We start from the raw sequence: 24,092 nt of genomic DNA, 5'->3' as shown, positions 1-24,092 counted from the left end.
GGTACAACTAAGAGGAGATCTCTTCACACCACACTTGAGATGAAATCCCCTCCCATAAGAATGAGATGTCTTACAAGCTACCACCGGACACTTTTTATAAGAAGTTTTTCTACTTCGACCATCATTGCTCTTGCGGAGGAGGAAAACTTAGGGAGGCTTCGTATTCTTAGGTCTATAAACACCTTGAAAAGAGGACGCGAAGTATCTACACATGAGCTCAAATGCACCCTAATGAACGTAAAATCAAAAAATAGTAAAAAAATTCAAAAAAATCTGAAAAAATTTCTTAATGACTCCGCGTCTAGGTGTACAAGTCACCTTAGGAATCAAATAATCCAAAAACATTTAGGCACGGTGCATTAACTTTCACATCGTTTCTTGTTTCCTGACATAAATAATGGAATCAACCAATAAAAAATGTAAGACATGTATGCTTTTAATGACTTGAGATTAACAAACACGACATACAGTGGTCAGTCCATTGTATGCAATGCTATTAATTAGCAAATAAACAATAAGTTTTCTCGTTTTTTCCTCCGCCTTGGTCGCGATGCACAACCTTACATGACTTATACACCTAGATGAGGGAGTACCTTGGATCTATCGTTCTTCATGCTTCTGCATTTGTTTTTCACAGATAGACAACTAAACATAAAGATACACTTTCTAACAAGAAGAGACCAAATGCATGTCAGTGCCAACAGTCAATGCCGCAAAATTTGATGGTTGCTATCCATCCTGCCCCAAATAAATAAATAAAGATAATCTGACAATAACTTTCCCTTTTACTTGTACATGTGAAACATTATGATATACTCTGAGGTAAAACAAAAAACACAACAAAACATTATGTAACAATCTAAAATAAAACAAGACAAACATAGACAAAACTAGTAACCGTGACATGAATAATCTCCAGATGACAATGGACGACACGTCAGAGGTGGCAATATCAAAGTGTTCGTCCTGTGTACAAGGAACTAACATGGTTGTAACGAAACAATAAGTTAATGAAAGAAAAAGATTTAGGAGAGAAAGGAGCTATAACAATCTTACAGTAATTTACAAGGAAAAAAGATTGTTACAAATCAAAACGGCCTTGTACTTCGTCGGTGGTTTAATGGTTGACCACGCTGCACTTCTTTCTGATCTCACCTTGGCTTCCGGTGAGCGGGTTGGCGTTGCCCATCTTGATCATGGAGTCGGCGAAGTGGGCGAAGAACTCGTTCTTGAAGGCACCGGTGGCATGGCGCTGGACGTAGGCGCGGGTGAAGGGGTCGGTGAGGAGGGCGCCGTCGGAGTGGAAGAGGCCCCTCCGCTTGCTCACCAGCTTGAAGTAGTCGGTGTCGAAGGTCTTGAAGCTGCCGGGGTCCATCTCCACGAGGGTGGTGTTGTCGTTGAGGCTTGCACACTTGCTCTTGAGCCGCATCATGTACTGCGGCTCTAGCGTGGGGTCGATGTCGCTGGGGTTCTCCATGCCGGTGAAGTTGTAGAGCCAGTCGGAGAAGGAGAAGCAGTGCGACGTCCCGATCGTGTGCCCGGCGGACAGGACGACGAGGTCCTTGGCGTCGAGGTTCACAGCGGCGAAGAGCTGGGTGAGCACGGTGAAGTTGGGGGTCGGGGTGGCAGAGCGTCGGTCTCGTTGGAAATGGACACGCTGCCGTCTCGCCGGCCGAGAGGAACTGTCCAGAATGGACCCTTGCTATGGAGAAACCATGATCGAGCAGCATTAGAATTTGGCTTCCACACGTACCGTGTCATTTGCAAAATGGCCTGGTACTCTACTCACCAGCCATACTGCGTCCCTGGCAATGAGGGCGAGGATGTCGGCGCAGGAGACGGTGTCGGGGCAGGCCTTCTCCACCGCGGCCTTCACCCTCTCGACAAAGCCGAAGCCTCGCAGCGTCTGGTTCGGCTGCGTATCCTTCTCCGCCGTCTTGTTGGCCGAGTCCAGCAGAACCGAGCCGTCGCACCCCTGCATTCATGGTGGTCAGGCCACTGCACAAAACAGGTTACGGACAGACAACATGTATGCAAATGCTGCTTACCCTGACGAAGCACCCAGTGACAGCGCCTTCACCATCTCCTTCCTCACGACATCCTCCACGCTGGGGCACGTCTCGCCGTAGAACTTCTCGTGGAGCTGCGCCAGCGCGCACGTCGTCGCCACCGCCGCGAGCAGCAGCGCCACCTTCACAGCCCTCGACGCCATCTTCACACGCCAAGAAAGCTACGCTATGCGAGGATGAGGATGGCTAGGTAGCTGTGCTGTTGCTGCAGCTGGATTGGCGCCTGGGAAATATATAGCGCCGGAGTGTCCCCACGCCTGCATATGGTGGGCTGTCCTCCGGAGCAGCAGGTAAAATTTGCATGGTTTAATGAGTTGTTCCTTGTTTGCACTCTCCGGAATCTTTGCCGTGGCAGGTACACCGGCGGCCACCGTATGTATAATGGAGGCAGCTGGACAGCCAGACCCAGACGGAAGCACGTCGGCAGATCAACTCATAAACTAATTAGTCATCAGTCATCACAGAGCGGAATTCGCTGCCAAGTTTTAATCAACAGAGGGCCAGTGAATGCCACCTACTGGTAGTTCGCAAACGTGGGAATCTCATGATCCATATATTTGAACCGGTGCCACATGCTATCCTGAATATATATATACTTAGGTGATTTTTCAGGCAATATATATACTTACACAACCACTAATTAGGGGGTAGTACCTCGCAAAATTACCCCGTGTCACAAAGGTGACGACACGTGGAGCTCGACACATCTCGTCGTTGGATTAGAGTCCAAAGTTTAACATTGCCATATGCATGCTGATACAAATTTGAAGCCACCTAGATGCATGATTCACTATGTAGCACGATCGACCTTTCAATCAAAGTAGAGGTGTTTGACTGGGAGAAAATTTGTGGCACACACCGGTGGGGCACTCAAATGTTCTGCGCCAAGATTCGCAAATTTATCTCTGTACTCCCGTGTATTCGCCGGCGCATATCAATACACATATATCTGTATTCATATCATAAATATAAAGTATTATACCTATTTTCGTGGTTCCGTTTTCAAAGGTATAGATATTTAGGTAAACAGTTCCTGTAACAAGTTCCTACTAAAACCCCAGCATTGTGCTAAAAACTTTCAGTGTGTTCTTCTCTCTCCCCGTGTGTTCTTCAAGTACCCTCTGCTTCTCTTCTTAGAAGCGATCCGAGCTATTCTGTTGCGAATCCCTCACAGACGGCAACGACTGAACTACTGTAGGAGACGTAGTCCATAAGGTTATCCGGCACAGCTTAGTCGATGACGTATGTTTGACGTAATTCAAGTGTTTTTGTAAGCACAAGTTCTACATATGGTTGCTGAGTATTCGATCATTTATCCTTTTAGGGGCTTCTATTAGTTTGTCCTGTTTCAAGAAGTCAGATGCCAATCTTGTTTGTAACGAAAAATTTGGGGCTGGATCTTAGAACACAAATAATCACGTACGCATGTATTTTAGGAATCAAGGAAGTTATTGTAAGCACCAGGAATTAAGACTCAGAAACTTGCCAAGTTGGTTAGTTAAAGAGACTGAAACTAGGGCATCATGTTAGTTAAGGAAAGTGAAACTTACAACACATGTACAATCTTGTACCCTTAGAAGAATTAGGACCACACGTTTATTAAATATTTTCTACAATGCAAATTTCGAATATGGATTATTATATGGAAAGAAAAATACATGTATAGACACATGTATGTAAATGATTTAAGTTTACAAAAAATAGTTAGTAAACTTAAAATGAAGGTTACATACAGAAAGAAAATTGCATTATGAACTTGTCTTCTGAAACTTTAATTTACTAATAAATATACCTTATAATTTTGACATACTTCAATGACTGATAGGTCGATGCAAAATTAAATGCATGGATTAGTTACGAAATTTTGAAGCTATCTTATGCACCGGTAAAGTAGGACATGAATGTATTTGATAAGTTACTTTGTTCTATAAATAAATTGTTTATTTAATGTTACTGCCATAATGTAAAATCTTGATTTGTGCCTTACTAAAACATCGATTTGCATCATGCTTTTATATTGATATTTATTGCATTAGGGGCTGTTAGTACACATTATAGCAGAATACTTATGCCTTTCGCTTTTATTTTACAAGGTTACATGAAGAGGAAGAATGCCGAATGCTGGAATTCTGGGGTGGAAAAAGAGCAAATATTAGAGACCTATTCTGCACAACTTCAAAAGTCCTGAAACTGCACGAAGAGTCATTATGGAATTAGTAAAAAATATTGGGCGATGAAAGCACCAGAGGGGGCCACCTGCCACCTGCAAGGGTGGAGGGCGCGCCCCCAGCCATGTGGGCCACCTGGCAGGCCCTCGATGCCCATCTTCTGCTATATGGTGTGTTTGACCTGGAAAAAAAATCAGAAGGGAGCTTTCGGGATGAAGCGCTGCCTCACGCGGCGGAACCTGGGCAGAACCAATCTAGGGCTCCGGCGGAGCTGTTCTGCCGGGGAAACTTCCCTCCGGCAGGGGGAAATCGAAGCCATCGTCATCACCAATGATCCTCTCATCGAGAGGGGGTCAATCGCCATCAACATCTTCACCAGCACCATCTCCTCTCAAAACCCTAGTTCATCTCTTGTATCTGATCTTTGTCTCAAAACCTCAGACTGATACCTATGGGTTGCTAGTAGTGTTGATTACTCCTTGTAGTTGATGCTAGTTGGTTTATTCGGTGGTAGATCATATGTTCAGATCCTTAATGATAATTAATACCCCTCTGATTATTAACATGAAAATGCTTTGTAAGAGGTTACGTTTGTTCCTGAGGACATGGGAGAAGTCTTGTTATAAGTAATCATGTGAATTTGGTATTCGTTCGATATTTTGATGAGATGTATGTTGTCTTTCGTCTAGTGGTGTTTATGTGAACGTCGACTACATGACACTTCACCATGATTTGGGCCTAGGGGAAGGCATTGTGAAGTAATAAGTAGATGATGGGTTGCTAGAGTGATAGAAGTTTAAACCCCAGTTTATGCGTTGCTTCGTAAAGGGCTGATTTGGATCCATATGTTTCATGCTATAGTTAGATTTATCTTAATTCTTTTTTCGTAGTTGTGGATGCTTGCGAGAGGGTTAATCATAAGTGGGAGACTTGTCCAAGGAAGGCAAAACCCAAGCACTGGCCCACCCACATATCAAATTATCAAAGTAATGAACGCGAATCATATGAACATGATGAAAACTAGCTTGACAGTAATTCCCATGTGTCCTCGAGAGTGCTTTGCTTTATATAAGAGTTCGTCCATGCTTGTCCTTTGCTACAAAAAGGATTGGTCCATCTTGTTGCACCTTGTTTACTTTTGTTACTTGTTACCCATTACGAATTATCTTATCACACAACTATCTGTTACCGATAATTTCAGTGCTTGCAGAGAATACCTTGCTGAAAACTGCTTATCATTTCCTTCCGCTCGTCGTTGGGTTCGACACTCTTACTTATCAAAAGGACTATGATAGATCCCCTATTAATCGTGGGTCATAAAGACTATTTTCTAGTGCCGTTGCCGGGGCGTGAAGCGCCTTTGGTAAGTGGAATTTGGTAACGAAACATTTATATAGGGTGCTGAAATTTACTGTCACTTGTTACTATGGAAAATGATCCCTTGAGGGGCTTGTTCGGGGTATCATCACCTCGACCGGAAGAGCAAAGAGTTGCTCCTCAACCTACTACACCTACTGAAAATATTTATTATGAAATTCCTCCGGTATGATAGAGAAGCTGCTAGCTGATCCTTATGTAGGAGATGGAACATTACATCCTGATATGCACCTAATCTATGTGATGAAGTTTATGAATTATTTAAGCTTGCAGTTTGCCCAAGGATGAAGTCAAGAAGAAGGTCTTCCCTTATTTTTGAAGGAGAAGGCATTGACATGGTATAGGCTATGTGATGATATTGGATCATGGAACTACAACCGATTGAAATTGGAATTTCATTAGAAGTTTTATCCTATGCATCTGTTCATCGTGATCAGAATTATATGTATAATTCTTGGCCTGTGAAGGAGAAAGTATCGGTCAAGATTGGCGGAGGCTTAACTCATGTTATATTGATGCCCCCAATTATGAGTTCTCAAGAGAAATTATTATTCAAATTTTTTATGCTCGGCTTCTCATAATGATCGATTCATGCTCGATACTTCTTGTACTTGTTCTTTTATGAAGAAGACCATTGAATTCAAATGGGATTTATTGGAAAGAATTAAATACAACTTTGAAGATGAGAACTCGACGAAGGTAAGGAGTCAGGTATAAACCTCAAGTTTGATTGTGTTAAATCTTTTATGGATGGGATAAATGATTTTATGCCCTTAGTTGCGTCCACTCGGCTGGTTTGCCCTTAATTTCGAAAACCTTGGTCTTCCCCAAGTGCGTTTGGCCCGCTTATGCTTTTGCCCTTCCGTCTCAATTCTGTCCGGTCAAAGGGGTTTGACCGTTAGTCAGACATTTTCTAGACAATTTTGCCCCTCTTTCTACTCCAGTAAAAAATCTGAGACAAAAACATGACACTTACAAGTGGGTCCCAAGCACATAGAAAAAAAGCAAGATAGAAAAATCACACGCTTTCTCTCTCTCCTTTCTTCCTGTCTCTGCCGCCTGGCAAGTGACAGCAGCACCGATGTGTGTTGGTCCACCGAAAGGTAGGGAGGCCGACGACTTGGGTGAGCTGGGGCCAGAGGGCACGAGGGCGGTGACGAGGTCAACGCTGCAAGGGGGCGGTGGCACGACGCAGGGGAGGCCGGGATCGCGCAGGGTATGCGGGCACGGCGGAGACGACGGATCTGTCTGCAGGAAACTTGGGCTAGACCGGATCCGGTCGGGATGGAGGTCGAGAAGCACTAGCAACCGCAGCGGGCAGATGGCAGGATATGCTCATCCCCGGCTCAGGGCGCCATGGACATGGTGGCTTGAACCTATGGGAGAATTGATGCACACTGAAACACGAAGAAACCGTGTGAAGATCAAGAAGGTTCGCAGCGACAACGAAATGGAGTTCAAGAACGCAAATGTGGACACCTTTCTTGACGAAGAAGGGATTTCACATGAGTTCTCGGCTATGTACCACCTCAACAAAATGGAGTTGTTGAGAGGAAGAACCGGACGCTCATCGAAATGGCGGAACGGTGCTTGATGAGTACAACACGCCGAAGCACTTTTGGGCGAAAGCGGCTGAGACAGCTTGTCACACAACAAATCGCTTGTACCTTCACAAGCTACTCGGCAAGACGCATACGAGCTCCTCACGCGGTAACAAACCCCAAGTTGGATACTTTCGAGTATTCGTCTCAAAATGCTATATTCTTGATAAGCATCGTCGTTCTAAATTTGCTCCTAAGTCTCATGAAGGTTTCCTACTTGGTCATGGCTCAAACTCTCACACTTACCGTGTCTACAATAATTTCACCTGAAAGGTTGAAGAGACGGTAGATGTGAAGTTTGATAAATCTAACGGCTCGCAAGTACAGCAATTGCCAATTGATGTAGGAGACAAAGACCATTCAGAAGCAATCCAAGACTTGTCTATTGCAAGATTCGTCCAACGGAGGTGAAGGAGAGTACCTCGTCCGTCCAAGTGGAAGCTTCTACCTCACGACAAGGTTAACCAAGAATTGATACGGAAGCATCCACAAGTGGGACACACCAAGATGAAGAAAATGAGGAAGTACACCAAGATGAACATCAACAACCTCCTTCTCCACCACGACAAGAGAACGACAACGTCAACAACGAAGAAGGCCAAGAAGAAGAACACAAGATGAAGAAGATGTTCCACCTAGATCCAAGCAAAAGCTTTCACGAGTTCGAGCAAGAGTTGCTAAAGACCATCCCTTCGAGCAAATCTACAATGATATCCAAACTGGGAGAATCACTCGCTCTAAAAACTCGTTTAGCTAACTTTTGTGAACACTACTCATTTATCTCTAGCATTGAACCAATGAAGGTTGAGGAAGCATTGGAAGATCTGGATTGGATAAACGCCATGCATGAAGAGCTACACAACTTTGAGAGAAATCAAGTTTGGACATTGGTTGAGAAGCCCGACAACAACCACAACATCATCGGTATCAAATGTGTGTTTCACACAACCAAGATGAAGATGGACAAGTAGTTCGCAACAAAGCATGTCTCGTCGCCCAAAGCTACACTCAAGTCAAAGTATGGACTATGGTGAGACATATGCCCTGTTGCTAGCCTGAGTCCATTCGCATCGTACTTTCCTATGCTAATCACCATGCTATCACATTGTACCAAATGGACATTAAAAGTGCTTTTCTAAATGGTGAAATAGAGGAGGAAGTTTATGTTAAGCAACCTCCCGGCTTATAAATCCTAAGAAACCTATTCATGTTTCCAAACTTCACAAAGCTCTTTATGGTCTTAAACAAGCTCCTAGAGCTTGGTATAAATGCTTGACCAAGTTCCTCATTGAAAAAGGCTTTGAAATTGGAAAAATTGATTCTACTCTTTTTACTAAAAGGGTTAATGGAGAACTACTTGTGTGCCAAATCTATGTTGATGATATTATATTTGGTTCGACTAACCTCTCTTTAGTGAAAAGTTTGGAAAGCTACTGTCGGAGAAGTTTGAGATGTCGATGATGAGTGAACTCAAATTCTTTCTTGGTTTGCAAATCAAGCAAACTAAGGAAGGTACATTTGTCTCTCAAACAAAGTACACCAAGGACTTATTCAAGAAGTTCAATATGCAAGAATGCAAAGGTATGACTACACCCATACCTACTAGTGGACATCTTGATTTGACCAAAGATGGTGAACCGGTTGATCAAAAGTTTTACCGCTCCATGATTGGTTCATTGTTATATCTATGTGCTTCACGTACCGATATTATGCTAAGTGTGTGCATGTGTGCACGATATCAAGCGGCTCCTAAAGAATGTCATCTTAAGGCTGTGAAAGGATATTGAGATACTTAATCCATACACCAAACTATGGCATTTGGTATCCAAAGAGGGCCTCCTTTAATCTCTTGGCTACTCCGACTCGGACTATGCCAGTGACAAGGTTGATAGAAAGTCCACTTCGGTACTTGTCAATTTCTTGGTAGATCTCTTGTATCTTGGTCTTCCAAGAAACAAAACTCGGTATCCTTATCCACCGCCGAAGTGGAATACATTGCCGCTGGTTCATGTTGTGCTCAATTACTTTGGATGACCCAAACTCTTAAAGATTATGGGATATATGTGAAACATGTTCCATTGCTTTGTGACAATGAAAGTGCTATCAATATTGCTCACAATCCCGTGCAACATTCTCGAACTAAGCATATTGAAGTTCGTCATCATCTCATTCGAGATCATGTTGCCAAAGGGGACATTAATCTTAAGCATGTTCGCACCAAAAAGCAATTAGCTAATATATTCACTAAACCACTTGATGAGAAAGTGTTTTGCAGGTTAAGAGGTGAATTGAACATCATTGATGCTTCAAACTTGGAGTAGGAACTCCATTTTATACATGCAAGACATGAGCCTATGACTAATCCTTGATATCTCTCTTATGATGATTATATTATGTCTTGGATATATTTGCACCTTGCATGTTATCTGACCCGTGCAGGTACTTGGATGAATTGAAATCTATGAGATTGCAACCCACTCACATCTTGAGCGATCTCTACATCACCAAGTCTCTACACAATGGTGGTTGAAGACAAGGAAGCACGAAACCATTCAAACATATCCTTTGACAAATTCTATGTTGAGTTTCATGATTGTCGTTTTGGATACACAAATGCTCTTCCTTACAAAACTAACCCATCTAGGTAGACGAACTCAAATTCTAAAGTAGTGCTCCCAACTCTTGATGAGCTACATCAATCTTGAGCAACCCACATAAGTTCAACTACATGATCACGATCAACACCACCACCCAAGGTATGTTATTCCATCTTAGAGAAGCTTTACTCCAAGTCATGAGTCAAAGCAACTCGATAAGATGTGAATACATCAAAATGCTTAAACGAATAATGGTAACCCCATTTTGAGCTTAAACGATGAGTATGACCTATGATCAAGTGAACTCACTTGACTCCTAAGTCAATATACTCTAACATAGGTGACTTTGTCGCCGACCAATTCTAGATGAAGTTCACTCATGTTTCTTTTCTGTGCTCTTGCATTTGTATCATAAATATTTGTTTCCCCTTTAAAAAAACTCCATCTAGATTTCTTTTATTTTATTTTCTGTTCTGCATTCCCTGCATCCAATTCCTTGCAAACCCTTGTGAGATCTTGCTTGTCTAGAGAGTTGAGGTGACAAATGTTTTCTCTGTGATGAACTCGGTCACACTGGTCTGTTGTTTTTGGTCTAACCGAATACTTTTGGTGCAACCGAAGCATAAAACTCAGAGTCACCGATTTCATAGCAGGAAAGACATTTTGCCACTTATTCCTGCATTACTTTTGAACCAGCTCCACTCAATGAATCTTAACCTCTACCAGCATCACATTCAACTTGCTGCTTTGTTCTGTGACTCAAGGACCAAACCCATTCGCGACAAAAATCTAGAAGAACCCTTCTTGGAAATTGATGTCAAAGGGGAAGAGAGAGATCACATCAAATCTTAATCATATCTATAGGGAGAGAGAATACTCAAGAGGAGAGAGAGTAATCATCAAGGACCCCAGATGCTTGGTGTTCAAGAGGAGAGAAGTCACATGTCTTCAAGAGGGGAAAGACATGTTCATATTTGTTTGTTTGCATTAGCTCTGTTTCTTTTCTTTGAGCTCTGATTTTCTGTTCCCTATCTTCTCCTAGTATCCCATGCTAGATTCAGGGGGAGCAAGACATCTAAGGGAAGGAAATCCCTGATTACATGTCACATCTTTACCTTTGGGGACATGTCATGTTCAATGTGGTACTTAGTTCTTACTCTACATGTCATCCCAGTCTTGGTTCTCTTGTGGTTTCTTTTGTTTTCTTTGGATAGTAGGTGTATTTGTGTTATCTAACCTTGTTTACGCAGGTTCATTTCATCCTAAGCCAACCCAAGACCACAGGGTAAGTATATGCATCACAGTCATGTTTATGAGGATTTCTTGCTGATGTACGTACTGTTTGTAAGAAGGACTCATGAACATGAAGGTACTTTTCCCACATTCACATCTTTTGCTCTGATGCATATAGCCAAGATACATGTAACACATTGCCACCTCTGTTATGGTTATGCATTCACTTTCTCTTATATTCCATATTCACATGATTGCATACATGTAGGGGGAGCCTATGCATGTTACATGTCTTTCCAAAGCCTTACTTGTTACTCTCTATATCTTTATCTAAAGCTTTGATGTATGTTGTCATCAATTACCAAAAAGGGGGAGATTGAAAGCACAAGTGCTCCCTGGGTGATTTTGGTAATTTATGTCAACATATCTCTTGTTGGACTAACACTTTTACCTAGTATGTTTCAGATAAGTTCAACAACGGAGTGGCATGGACTAGAGGATGTGGAACCCCTTCGAGATGCTAAGGACAAAGGATTGGCTCAAGCTCCAAGCACAAGACTCTACTCTTTCTATTTTAGTGATCCAAGATCACATTGAGTCTATAGGAAAAGCCAATACTATCAAGAGAGGATGAGGTGTTGCTTAATGGCTTGCTTGCTCAAAGTGCTTAGTGATATGCTCCAAAGCCCTCAACTACCTTCTCACATCCACATATGACCCAAACCAAAAGTCCAACTCGGCCCCACCGATTCTTTCTATCCGGCACCACCGAGTTCATATGTCATAGCCACTGCCACAAACCCTAGGCAAATCGGTCTCACCGATAGGGATCTCGGTCTCACTGAGATGGGATTGTAATCTCTCTGTTTCCCTTTGTAACATTTCGGTCCAACCGAGATGAGCGATCGGTCCCACCGAGACAGCAATGCAAACTCTCTGTTTCCCTTTTGTAACATTTCGGTCTCACCGAGATGAGCAAATCAGTCCCACCAAGTTTGTCTGACCAACTCTCTGGTTAGCTTATTACCAAAATCGGTCTCACCGAGTTTGTGTAATCGGTCTCACCGAGATTACGTTATGCCCTAACCCTAACCATACGGTCCTACCGAGTTGCATGTCGGTCCCACCGAAAATCCTAACGGTCACATTATTTGCTAAATCGGTCCAACCGAGTTTGACTATTCGGTCCCACCGAGATTGGCAAGTTGTGTGTAATGAATAGATTTTGTGTGGAGGCTATATATACCCCTCCACCCACTCTTCATTCGTGGAGAGAGCCATCAGAACGTACCTACACTTCCAACATACATTTTCTGAGAGAGAACCACCTACACTTGTGTTGAGGTCAAGATATTCCATTCCTACCATATGAATCTTGATCTCTAGCCTTCCCCAAGTTGCTTTCCACTCAAATCTTCTTTCCACCAAATCCCAATCCTGTGAGAGAGAGTTGAGTGTTGGGGAGACTATTATTTGAAGCACAAGAGCAAGGAGTTCATCATCAACACACCATTTGTTACTTCTTGGAGAGTGGTGTCTCCTAGATTGGCTAGGTGTCACTTGGGAGCCTCCGACAAGATTGTGGAGTTGAACCAAGGAGTTTGTAAGGGAAAGGAGATCGCCTACTTCGTGAAGATCTACCCTAGTGAGGCAAGTCCTTCGTGGGCGACGACCATGGTGGGATAGACAAGGTTGCTTCTTCATGGACCCTTTGTGGGTGGAGCCCTCCGTGGACTCGCGCAGCCGTTACCCTTCGTGGGTTGAAGTCTCCATCAACATGGATGTACGATAGCACCACCTATCGGAACCACGGCTCAAAAATCTCCGTGTCTCCAAATTGCGTTTGCACACTCCAATCCCATCCCTTTACATTCTTGCAAGTTGCATGCTTTACTTTCCACTTCTCATATACTCTTTGCATGCTTGCTTGATATGTATTGTGATTGTTAAACTTGTGCCAAAACTCCACTTCAACTTAAAGAAATTAAAAACTGCAACTTTTCTTGCTTAGTGTCTAATCACCCCCCCCTCTAGACACCTCTTCTCGATCATTTCAGACGTGCTCTACCGGCTCGATGGTGATGGTGTTACCTTCAAAGTCTATAGGGCTGTGGCGTACGACATCATTGCGGGCAGAGGGGGTGTGGAAATTGAGGCAAGCAACCCCACGCCATGATCCACCCATGATGAAGGCGGCGTTGCCGCACGTAAGCTGGATAGCATGTCGGATGAGCGAAATGGGGTTGGGGTCGGGCGTTCGGAGATGGGCAAAGGAGAAACGGCGCAAGAATATAAAGAGCATGAAAATAAAAACTAGGGGTTGTTTAGATAAAGAAGCAACAAAGTTAGTATAGCGAGTGTGGAAAAGTGGTGGTAGGAGTTGTGAAATTGTCCCTAAGCAATTGACTACTTTATTAGACCGATAACAAGTTTTATGTGGGAGAGGCCACTGCTAGCATGTCACCCCTGACTTGGAATTCTATGCACTTATGATTGGAACTATTAGCAAGCATACACAACTACTAATGTTCATTAAGGTAAAACCCAACCATACCATTAAGATATATTGGCCCCCTTCAATCTCGTATGCATCAATTTCCATGCTAGGTTGAAGCTTCTGTCACTCTTGCCCTCCAATACGTAGTCCTATCAACATACAACTAACCCTATGGTGTGATCCACGCGCGTGCTCATATGATAGGGAACCAAAGGATAGCAACATAACCACAAGCAAATTAAACCAATCATAGCAATTCACCAATTACTGATAGGACAGCGAAAATCTACTCAGACATCATAGGATGGCAACACATCATTAGATAATAATATGAAGCATAAAGCACCATGTTCAAGTAGAGGGTACAACGGGTTTCGGGAGAGTGGATGGCTGAATATAGATGGGGGAAGATGATGACGATGTTGGTGAAGATGACGAAGGTGTTGGTGTATATTGCGGTGACGATGATGGACCCGGCGGCGTTCTGGCGCCACCGGAAGCGAGGGGGAGAGAGCCCCCCTTCTTCTTCTTCTTCCTTGACCTTCTCCCTAGATGGTAGAAAGGTTTCCCCTTTGGTCCATGGCCTCCATGGCGTGGGAGGGGCGAGAGCCCCTCCGAGATTGGATATGTCTCTCTGTCTCTCTCTGTTTCTGCGTTCCATATTTTGGCCTTTCACCATTTTTTATATTCCCAGAGATCCGTAACTCCGATTAGGCTGAAATTTTAACACGATTTCTAGATATTAGCTTTCTTGCGGTGAAAGAAGGGCACCAACCGCCTTATGGAGTGGCCACGAGGGCCCAGGGCGCGCCTGACCCCTCGGGGCTCGCCCCCCTGCCTCGTGGCCCCCTCGAGCATCGTCTCACGTTGATTCCACTTCCCAAAATCCATAAATATTCCAAAAATAATCTCCGTCAGTTTTTATCCGTTTGGAGTCCGTTTGATATGGGTTTTCTGTAAATAAAAAACATGCAACAAACAGGAACTGGCACTGGGCACTGGATCAATATGTTACTCCCAAAAATAGTATAAAAAGTTGCCAAAAATACATGAAAGTTGTAGAATATTGGCATGGAACAATCTAAAATTATAGATACGATGGAGACGTATCAATCATTTCATGGCTGAAGATGTGGAGAAAGTCAAGAACGCTGCTCTTAGGAAGATGACGATAGCGTTCAAAAACCACAAGAAAACTATATGGAACAAGTACCATGAAGAAGGAAATAAGACTCCAGAATTCATGGGAACACTGGAGAAGCAAGATCACTAGGGCGCTTTCGTCAAATTCAAGGAATCAAAATTAGCTAAGGAATGGTTCAGAAAAAACAAGATCAATGCCTCGAAGAAGATATGGCACCATAAGCTGGGGCCAGGTGGCTATGAGGTGGCCCGACCTAAGTGGGATCTCTCTAAGCAACAGATGACGGATGCGGGGATCACTCCGGTTACTGAGCTAGCCCCCAGGGTCAGGACTTGGTTCTATGCACATGGCGGATCGTTGGACACAAACACATGCGAGGTTTTGGAGCGGGCAAGTCTTAAAGATGCCACCGACAATATAATTGTTGCAATAGAAGAGGCACGCATGGGGGTGTTCACGCCCAACAGAGAGAATGACGAGCTTACGCGCACCCTCAAGAACCCTGAACACCCGAGAAGAACACAAGGCATGGGCGTTGTTCCGTGGTATGAGGGGTTTAAGGACTGGAACACCAACTACAGAAGTCGTGAGAGAAAGAAGATGGCGGACGAGAAGAAGAGGAAGGTAGAGGAGGAGCAGAGGAAGCAGGAAGAAGACTGCCTTAAAGGCCTAGAATTAGAGCACGCCGCGTTGGCACTCACTTTCCAGTGGCAGCAGTAGCAGATCGACGAAATTAGCGAGGGAAGGGGGTCTCAGCAGCGGCAGGAGCTAGCGGATGCAACATTGGATAGCACCGTCCCATCCATGCCGAGAAGCATCGTGGGTTCCGCCCCGGGTGATGATGCACTGCTAGATAGATACCCTGTGGATGACATCATGGATAACACTAATTGTGAGCTACACTTAAAAATGAAGAACATATCCATGAGTGTGGCGGATGGCGTTGCTTATACAAATCCCCCTGATGCAACCTTCCATTGCAATCCGATTCCTGCAGGCTATGCTCGTGTTGCGGTTGATGAAGTGGTGGCACAATATTTGGGACTAGAGATTGATTTTCCTGGAGGTGACGACGAGCGCACACTAGGATAGGCCATTCATCGTATCATTCTATGGAGAAAGGATTGCATCATCTTTCCAAGGCCACCGACACCGCCAAGTCCGCCACCGCATCTGCAGTGGACTCCAGCTCCTCGAAGTCAGCCACCGCTTCTGTAGATTCCTGCTCCTCCAAGTGCGGTACCGCCGTGTGAGCCCACTCCTCCTCCAAGTACGACACCGCTGCGTGAGCCCACTCCTTCTCCTCCAAGTCCGGCACCGCATCATCCCAGTCCTCCTCCTCCAAGTCGTCAGGCACTGCGTCAGCCGTCTGTGCCGCCTAAGCAATAGCAGAAGAGAGCCGCTGCAGCTCCAGCGGCTAGCAGTACAAGTACAAGAGGCAAGAGATTCCAATATGGTCCAAGCAGCCTCAACCCTCTTCCTTGTCGGCCTTACGACCTAATTGATGAGGAAAAAGAAGCTGAAGTGCGAGCCCAATTGGATGCCCGTTTTGGACCGAAATCGCCACCGCCACCAAAGGAGATTGTACCTGACCATATCAATGAGCACTTCATTCGTATGGCTAAGGCACCAGCTCCCCCGCATGTTGACTCTGACTATGAGCGCCAAATCAAGAAGTCATTTCAAGCACAGAAAAAGGATTCGAGCTCGAGCTCAAGCCAAGGAGCTGCGAAACAAAGCGGGAAAACTATTACCCAACTAGGAGAACATGCGGTGCAATCGATCCCCCCGCTCATTGTACCACTGCTACATCTTGAGATTGCGTTGGTTTTCCTTGAAGGGGAAAGGGTGATGCAACAATAGTAGCGTAAGTATTTCCCTCAGTTTTTGAGAACCAAGGTATCAATCCAGTAGGAGGCTCCTCAAAAGTCCCACGCACCTACACAAACAAACAAAGAACTCGCAACCAACACAAAAAGGGGTTGTTAATCCCTTCACGGCCACTTGTGAACGTGAGATCTGATAGAGATAGTATCATAAGATAAATATATTTTTGGTATTTTATAATATAGATTGGAAAAGTAAAGATGCAAAAAAGTAGATTGAAAGCTTATATGATAAAAGATAGACCTGGGGGCCATAGGTTTCACTAGTGGCTTCTCTCAAGATAGCATAAGTATTACGGTGGGTGAACAAATTACTATCGAGCAATTGATAGAAAAGCGAATAATTATGAGAATATCTAGGCATGATCATGTATATAGGCATCACGTCCGCGACAAGTAGACCGACTCCTGCCTGCATCTACTACTATTACTCCACACATCGACCGCTATCCAGCATGTATCTAGAGTATTAAGTTCATAAAGAACAGAGTAACGCATTAAGAAAGATGACATGATGTAGAGGGATAAACTCATGCAATATGATACAAACCCCATATTTTTATCCTCGATGGCAGCAATACAATATGTGCCTTGCTGCCCCTGTTGTCACTGGGAAAGGACACCGCAAGATTGAACCCAAAGTTAAGCACTTCTCTCATTGCAAGAAAGATCAATCTAGTAGGCCAAACCAAACTGATAATTCGAAGAGACTTGCAAAGATAACTCAATCATACATAGAAGAATTCAGAGAGATTCAAATATTTCTCATAGATAGACATGATCATAAACCCACAATTCATTGCATCTCGACAAACACACCGCAAAAAGAGTTACATCAAATAGATCTCCACAAGAGAGGGGGAGAACATGGTATTGAGATCCAAAAAGAGAGAAGAAGCCATCTAGCTAATAACTATGGACCCGAAGGTCTGTGGTAAACTACTCACAACTCATCAGAGGGGCTATGGTGTTGATGTAGAAGCCCTCTCGTGGTCGATTCCCCCTCCGGCGGAGCGCCGACGAAGGCTCCAAGATGGGATCTCGCAGATACAAAAGGTTACGGTGGTGGAAATTGTTTTTTGTTGGCTCCCTGGATGTTTTCGGGGTACGTGGATATATATACACTACTAGGAAAAGGGCTATAGATGATATGGACACTAATGGCGCACCAGACATGTGGTGCGCCATTAGTATATACTAATGGCGCACCATGTGTTGGTGCGCCATTAGTGTCCAAATACTAATGGCGCACCACATCCACGGTGCGCCATTAGTAACAATTTTTTTTAATTTTTTTTCAAAACTAGTAATGACGCACCAGGGGATAGTGCGCCATTACTAGTTAAACTAGTAATGGCGCACCACATCCACAGTGCGCCACTAGTAATTTTTTTTCAAATTTTCTTTCAAACTTTTTTTTTCAAAGTTAGTAATGGCGCACCATGGGTCTGGTGCGCCATTAGTAGTTAAAACTAGTAATGGCGCACCACACCCACGGTGCACCATTACTAACAATTTTTTTTATTTTTCTTTATTTTTTTTATTTTTTTCAAAGTTAGTAATGGCGCACCATGGGTGTAGTGCGCCATTACTAGTTTAACTAGTAATGGCGCACCACACCAACGGGCCATTAGTAATTTTGACCCAAAATTCCCCCGAATGCACCCCTGACCACCTTTTCAGTTTAAAAAAAATAAAAGAAAATGATGGAAATGTCAAAAAAAATAATAAAAAAATAAGTTTCCCATGTGATATGTGGTCTAGTTGTTGGGAAAATTTACAAATATGAATTTCGACTTTATTTGCAAAATCTCTCTAGAATTTGTAAAATGGGCATAACTTTTGCATACTAACTCAGATGAAAAAGTTTTTTATATGAAAAATCATCTTCTCAAAAAGTTACATCCAAATTTAACTGGGGGAACCCCGTTAAACATTTTCAAAATCCTCAAAAACCTAACAGAAAAAAGTTACGGGGCTTTCAAGATCTAGAGGCAAAAAAATTCAAAAAATTTCAAACTTACTAGTGGCGCACCGTTTGCTAGGTGCACCACTAGTAACAGAAAAATAAAATTAGTTTCGAATTTGTTTTTGGGATTTTTTTTTCAAAATATGATACGTAATATGAACAGAAGTTTGAAATAATTTTTCAAAATTTCATCACACTCATGAATATGAAGAAAGTCCTAAACATCAACAAGGTTTAATAGGATTGATATGCTAGATATATCAACACGTGCCTGTGAAGTGAGCTGGTGCTGGGGTTGGATAGAACTCTGAAGTTAAGCGTGCTTCGGCTGGAGTAGTGTGAGGATGGATGACCTTTCGGGAAGTTTGACCATGGAGTGTGATTTGACCTGAGATTAAGCATATTGACCCGAGATTAAGTCATAGTGACCTGAGATTAAGAAAAAAAAATTGAAAAAATTGTGAAAAAAAAACTTTAATTTTTTTTTGAAAAAAATGTTACTAATGGCGCACTCCTATGTGGTGCGCCATTACTAAGTGAGATAGTAATGGGGCACCTCTAGGCATACTAATGGCGCCATTAGTATCTGGTATACTAATGGCGCACCAGTGGTGAGCCATTAGTAAAAAATACTAGTGGCGTGGTACTAGTGGCGCACCAGTAGTGCGCCATTAGTAGGCAAAACTGGTGCGCCACTAGTAGGCCTTTCCTAGTAGTGATCGGAAGAAGAAGTACGATGGTGGCCTCCTGAGGGGCCCACGAGACAGGGGGGCGCACCCTATAGGGGTGGGCGCGCCCTCCACCCTCGTGTCCGCCTCGGCTGCTTCTTAGCTTGCACACCAAGTCCTCTAGATCACGTTTGTTCCAAAAATCACACTCCGGAAGGTTTCATTCCGTTTGGACTCCGTTCGATATTCATTTTCTTTGAAATACTGAAATAGGCAAAAAAAAACAACAATACGGGCTGGGCCTCCGGTTAGTAGGTTAGTCCCAAAAATGATATAAATGTGTAAAATAAAGCCCATAAACATCCAAAACGGGTAATATAATAGCATGGAACAATAAAAAATTATAGATACGTTGGAGACGTATCAACCACATGTGAGTACCGGCGCCGATCTTCCGGTAATAACCGACGCTCATAGAAGGATGGCTGAAGAGGCCAGTGTCACTGTGGAACGACTCCTAGAGCTCGAGCCAATACCATTGATTAGAGAGGAGGAAGTAAAACGGAAATATGCCTGCGGCCAACCTTTGCTCAAGCCTGAGGAGGTTGATGTCTACTACACAACCTTCTTCTTGTAGACGTTGTTGGGCCTCCAAGTGCAGAGGTTTGTAGGACAATATCAAATTTCCCTCAAGTGGATGACCTAAGGTTTATCAATCTGTGGTAGGCGTAGGATGAAGATGGTCTCTCTCAAACAACCTTGCAACCAAATAACAAAGAGTCTCTTGTGTCCCCAACACACCCAATACAATGGTAAATTGTATAGGTGCACTAGTGCGCGAAGAGATGGTGATACAAGTGCAATATGGATGGTAGATATAGGTTTTTCTAATATGAAAATATAAAAACAGCAAGGTAAATAATGATAAAAGTGAGCACAAATGGTATTGCAATGCTTCAAAACAAGGCCTAGGGTTCATACTTTCACTAGTGCAAGTTCTCTGAACAATAATAACATAACTGGATCATATAACTATCCCTGAACATGCAACAAAGAGTCACTCCAAAGTCACTAATAGCGGAGAACAAACGAAGAGATTATTGTAGGGTATGAAACCACCTCAAAGTTATTCTTTCTGATCGATCTATTCAAGCGTCCGTAGTAAAATAACACGAAGCTATTCTTTCCGCTCAATCTATCCTAGAGTTCATACTAGAATAACACCTTAAGACAAAAATCAACCAAAACCCTAATGTCACCTAGATACTCCAATGTCACCTCAAGTATCTGTGGATATGATTATACGATATGCATCACACAATCTCAGATTCATCTATTCAAACCAACACAAAGTACTTCAAAGAGTGCCCCAAAGTTTCGACTGGAGAGTCAAGATGAAAACGTGTGCCAACCCCTATGCATAAGTTCACAAGGTCACTGAACCCGCAAGTTGATCACGAAAACATACATCAAGTAGATCACGTGAATATCCCATTGTCACCACAGATAAGCACATGCAAGACATACATCAAGTGTTCTCAAATCCTTAAAGACTCAATCCGATAAGATAACTTCAAAGAGAAAACTCAATCCATTACAAGAGATAGAGGGGGAGAAACATCATAAGATCCAACTATAGTAGCAAAGCTCGCGATACATCAAGATCATGCCAAATTAAGAACACGAGAGAGAGAGAGAGAGGAGAGAGGAGAGAGAGAGATCAACCACATAGCTACTGGTACATACCCTCAGCCCCGAGGGTGAACTACTCCCTCCTCATCATGGAGAGCGCCGGGATGATGAAGATGGCCACCGGTGAGGGATCCCCCCTCCGGCAGGGTGCCGGAACAGGGTCCTGATTGGTTTTTCTTGGCTACAGAGGCTTGCGGCGGCGGAATTCCGATATAGGTTATTTTCTGGAGGTTTCTGTATTTATAGGAATTTTTGCCGTAGGTGTCAAGTCTAGGGGGTCTTCGAGTCGTCCACGAGATAGGGGCCCATGCCCAGGGGGGTAGGGCGCACCCCCCACCCTCGTGGACGGCTCGGGACTCTTCTGGCCTAACTCTTTTACTCCGGGGGATTCTTTTGGTCCATAAAAATCATCAAAAATTGGCATGTCAATTGGACTCCGTTTGGTATTCCTTTTCTGTAAAACTCAAAAACAAGGAAAAAACAGAAACTGGCACTGGGCTCTAGGTTAATAGGTTAGTCCCAAAAATCATGTAAAATAACATATAAATACATATAAAACATCCTAGATGGATAATATAATAGAATGGAACAATCAAAAATTATAGATACGTTGGAGATGTATCAGAAGTCAAGAAGTTCTAAACCAGAATGTATCAATTGCACCAATGGTACATGAACCAAACCAAGACTACCGATCGAGAGTCCCTCATGGTGAAAACCAAGGAAGGGTATTACTATCATAAAATAGATCTGTATGTCGAGTTTACAGAACTGTTTCAGTTATTCAATCAAGACGCACTCGACAAATCCCTCGTCAGTTGCTATTCTCTGTAAGTGATTTCTTTCTGTAATTTAATAATTAAGTCTCTAGCTAGCTCTAGTGCTTGTTGATCATTACTTGTAATTATCCTCACTATATTCTTTTATGTGGTATTATGCAGAATGAAGATGTATGAAATAAAAAAAGCTGGACGCTATGATATTGGGTTCATTGACCCAAATACCATTAATCAAGAGACATGGTCACAGGAATTCAAAAAGAAACAGATAAAAGCTTGCTAGAGTTCTTGAAGCGCCTAAATGCCTGTCCAGATATACTACTTCCTTACAACTTCGGGTGAGTCACACTGTCTTGTACTACAAATTCTGTTTTTGCTTAATAGCTAGATATTAATAAGTGTATAGGGGGTTTACGGTAGTTGATGAGTTATATATGCACATGCCCGCTTAATTATACATGCAAACATATGCGCATGCAGTTTCCACTAGATCTTGTTAATCATTAAAATTGACGAGGGAACAGTTGAAGTACTCGACTCACTACTGAAAAAAGATACTGACTACACAATCGTGAAGGGGATAATCAATAGGTAATTTTAATAATTATCGAACTATATGTCGGACCCTTTAAGTTCGTCATTTCCTGATATCAACTAATTAATAACTTCTTTATTAATTTTCTTTGCCGGCGGGCAGGGCTTGGGAAAAGTTCATCAAACAGGTTGATGGCGAATGGAAACAAAAGCTTCACTGGTATCGACCCAAGGTAATTAATTAAGTAGTACCGTCTAGATAGGTAACATATCTTTAATTCTAGTTTCAATACCATTAATTAGCATGCTTGGTTAATTATTATGTGATTGAATTCTATTCAATTAAAGGCCCTGAAGCAGGCGCCGGGGAATGATTTACGTGCATACTACGTTTGTGAGAACATTCGCATGATGACGTGCGAAAGCAGCAAACCTGACAGAGACCAATTGGTACGTTTGCTAGAACACTATTCACAACTTTTGCATCATTATCTAATATATACATACACAAGTAATACATGCATATTGATCTCCTTCTTTAAAGATGAAGAACATGCGGGATCAGCTCCTACCAGCCAATCGCGTACGAGCGATTCAAGAGGAAATAGCAGGATTTTTGCTCGACCAGGTCATAGATCCCGAAGAAGAATTCTATTACCCGCTACTGAAGTAATGCCTCCATGTAATGATTTGCATGCAAATTGTAGGAGAAATTGTATATACCAAATTGTATACACCAACCATGCTACCAAAGTAATGCCTCCGTATATATAATCGGTTCTGCGAGAAATTCTCTCTCTCTCTCTCTATATATATATATATATATATATATATAGGGTGGGTCTATTATGATAACACCCTTAAGAGTGTTATTCTGATAACAGCGAGCTTATTCTGCACACCCGACGCCCACCCCCGAAGCTACAAACTAATAACACCCCCACCTCCCCCACCTTATCATCCCCGTGCTCCTCCCTCCGCTCCCCGAAACCCACTCCCCACGATCTCCCCTTCCCAGCCCCGCCGCTCCATCTCCCTCCAAGCACCGCCGCACGACCACCCTGACAACTTCCTACCGCGCGGCGGCGCCCCACCCCCTACCACCTCCCACCATGCGGCGTCGCGCTCGCCCCCCGTCGCGGCCTGCACCCCACCTTCACTAACCACTGTCGACGCACCTCGCCACGACCCCACAAGGTCGAGATCCCCTTCCCCTCCGTCTCCTCCTTTTATCTCCGGCGACGACCTCCCTCCGTCGCCGACCAGTGCGGCCTCGGCTCCCAGCGCCACCAGCCCAACTCCCCGCGCTGCCTCCTCTCCATGCACCCGCCCAGCTCCCTGCGCCACACACCGACGCGCCTCACCTGCCTCCCCGCGGCTCCACGGCCACGAAATCGACCGGTACCGGCCAGGCATGCCTCGGTAGCCAGATCTGGCTCCACCTTCTCCCCTCCTATGTTGCAGGCCTCCTCTCCCTGTTGAGATCGGTACACACTGATTCATCTTGCCAGTGCATGCTCCCAGCGGCGGATCCGGGCCCACAATCGCCCAGCGCGCCTCCCGTGTGCCTCCCGCGGCGGATCCGGGCCAGCAACCGCCGCCCTAGTGCAGCTCGGTTGCGCCACCATATGCAGCTCGGTTTTGTCCTTGTGGACACTGGCCACCGCGGCATCGGGGCGGAATCCCCCTCTTCTCTGCACTCTTCTCCATGGACGACGAGCCGATGAGCACCCCTCTGCCTCCCAACAACCCCCCTGGCTGGCGCCTCCATCCTCAGCCCGCGATGGTTATCAACAGCAAGCTGCCCCGTCCCCCAACGGCAAACAATTTTTGTGTATTTTTTTAGATTATTGTTGTTGATTTGGGTGAACTCAGTTT

At 43.9% G+C, this 24,092-nt stretch overlaps 1 protein-coding gene across 1 annotated transcript; it reads right to left on the bottom strand.

Annotated features, from left to right (window-relative positions):
* Positions 1 to 894: 894 nt before the first annotated feature.
* On the bottom strand, positions 895 to 23,630 carry LOC123079825 (peroxidase 1-like). Its single transcript, XM_044502646.1, has 4 exons — positions 23,210 to 23,630; positions 2,049 to 2,212; positions 1,790 to 1,975; positions 895 to 1,702 (listed from the first exon to the last, which is right to left on the bottom strand). Exons 1-4 carry the CDS (start codon positions 23,628 to 23,630, stop codon positions 1,118 to 1,120), a joined length of 1,356 nt encoding a protein of 451 aa, XP_044358581.1. The 3' UTR covers positions 895 to 1,117.
* Between the last annotated feature and the right edge of the window lie 462 nt (positions 23,631 to 24,092).

This window comes from Triticum aestivum, chromosome 1B (assembly GCF_018294505.1).
Source record: "Triticum aestivum cultivar Chinese Spring chromosome 1B, IWGSC CS RefSeq v2.1, whole genome shotgun sequence".
NCBI lineage: Eukaryota > Viridiplantae > Streptophyta > Magnoliopsida > Poales > Poaceae > Triticum > Triticum aestivum.
This window is presented reverse-complemented; position numbering and strand designations above follow the sequence as displayed.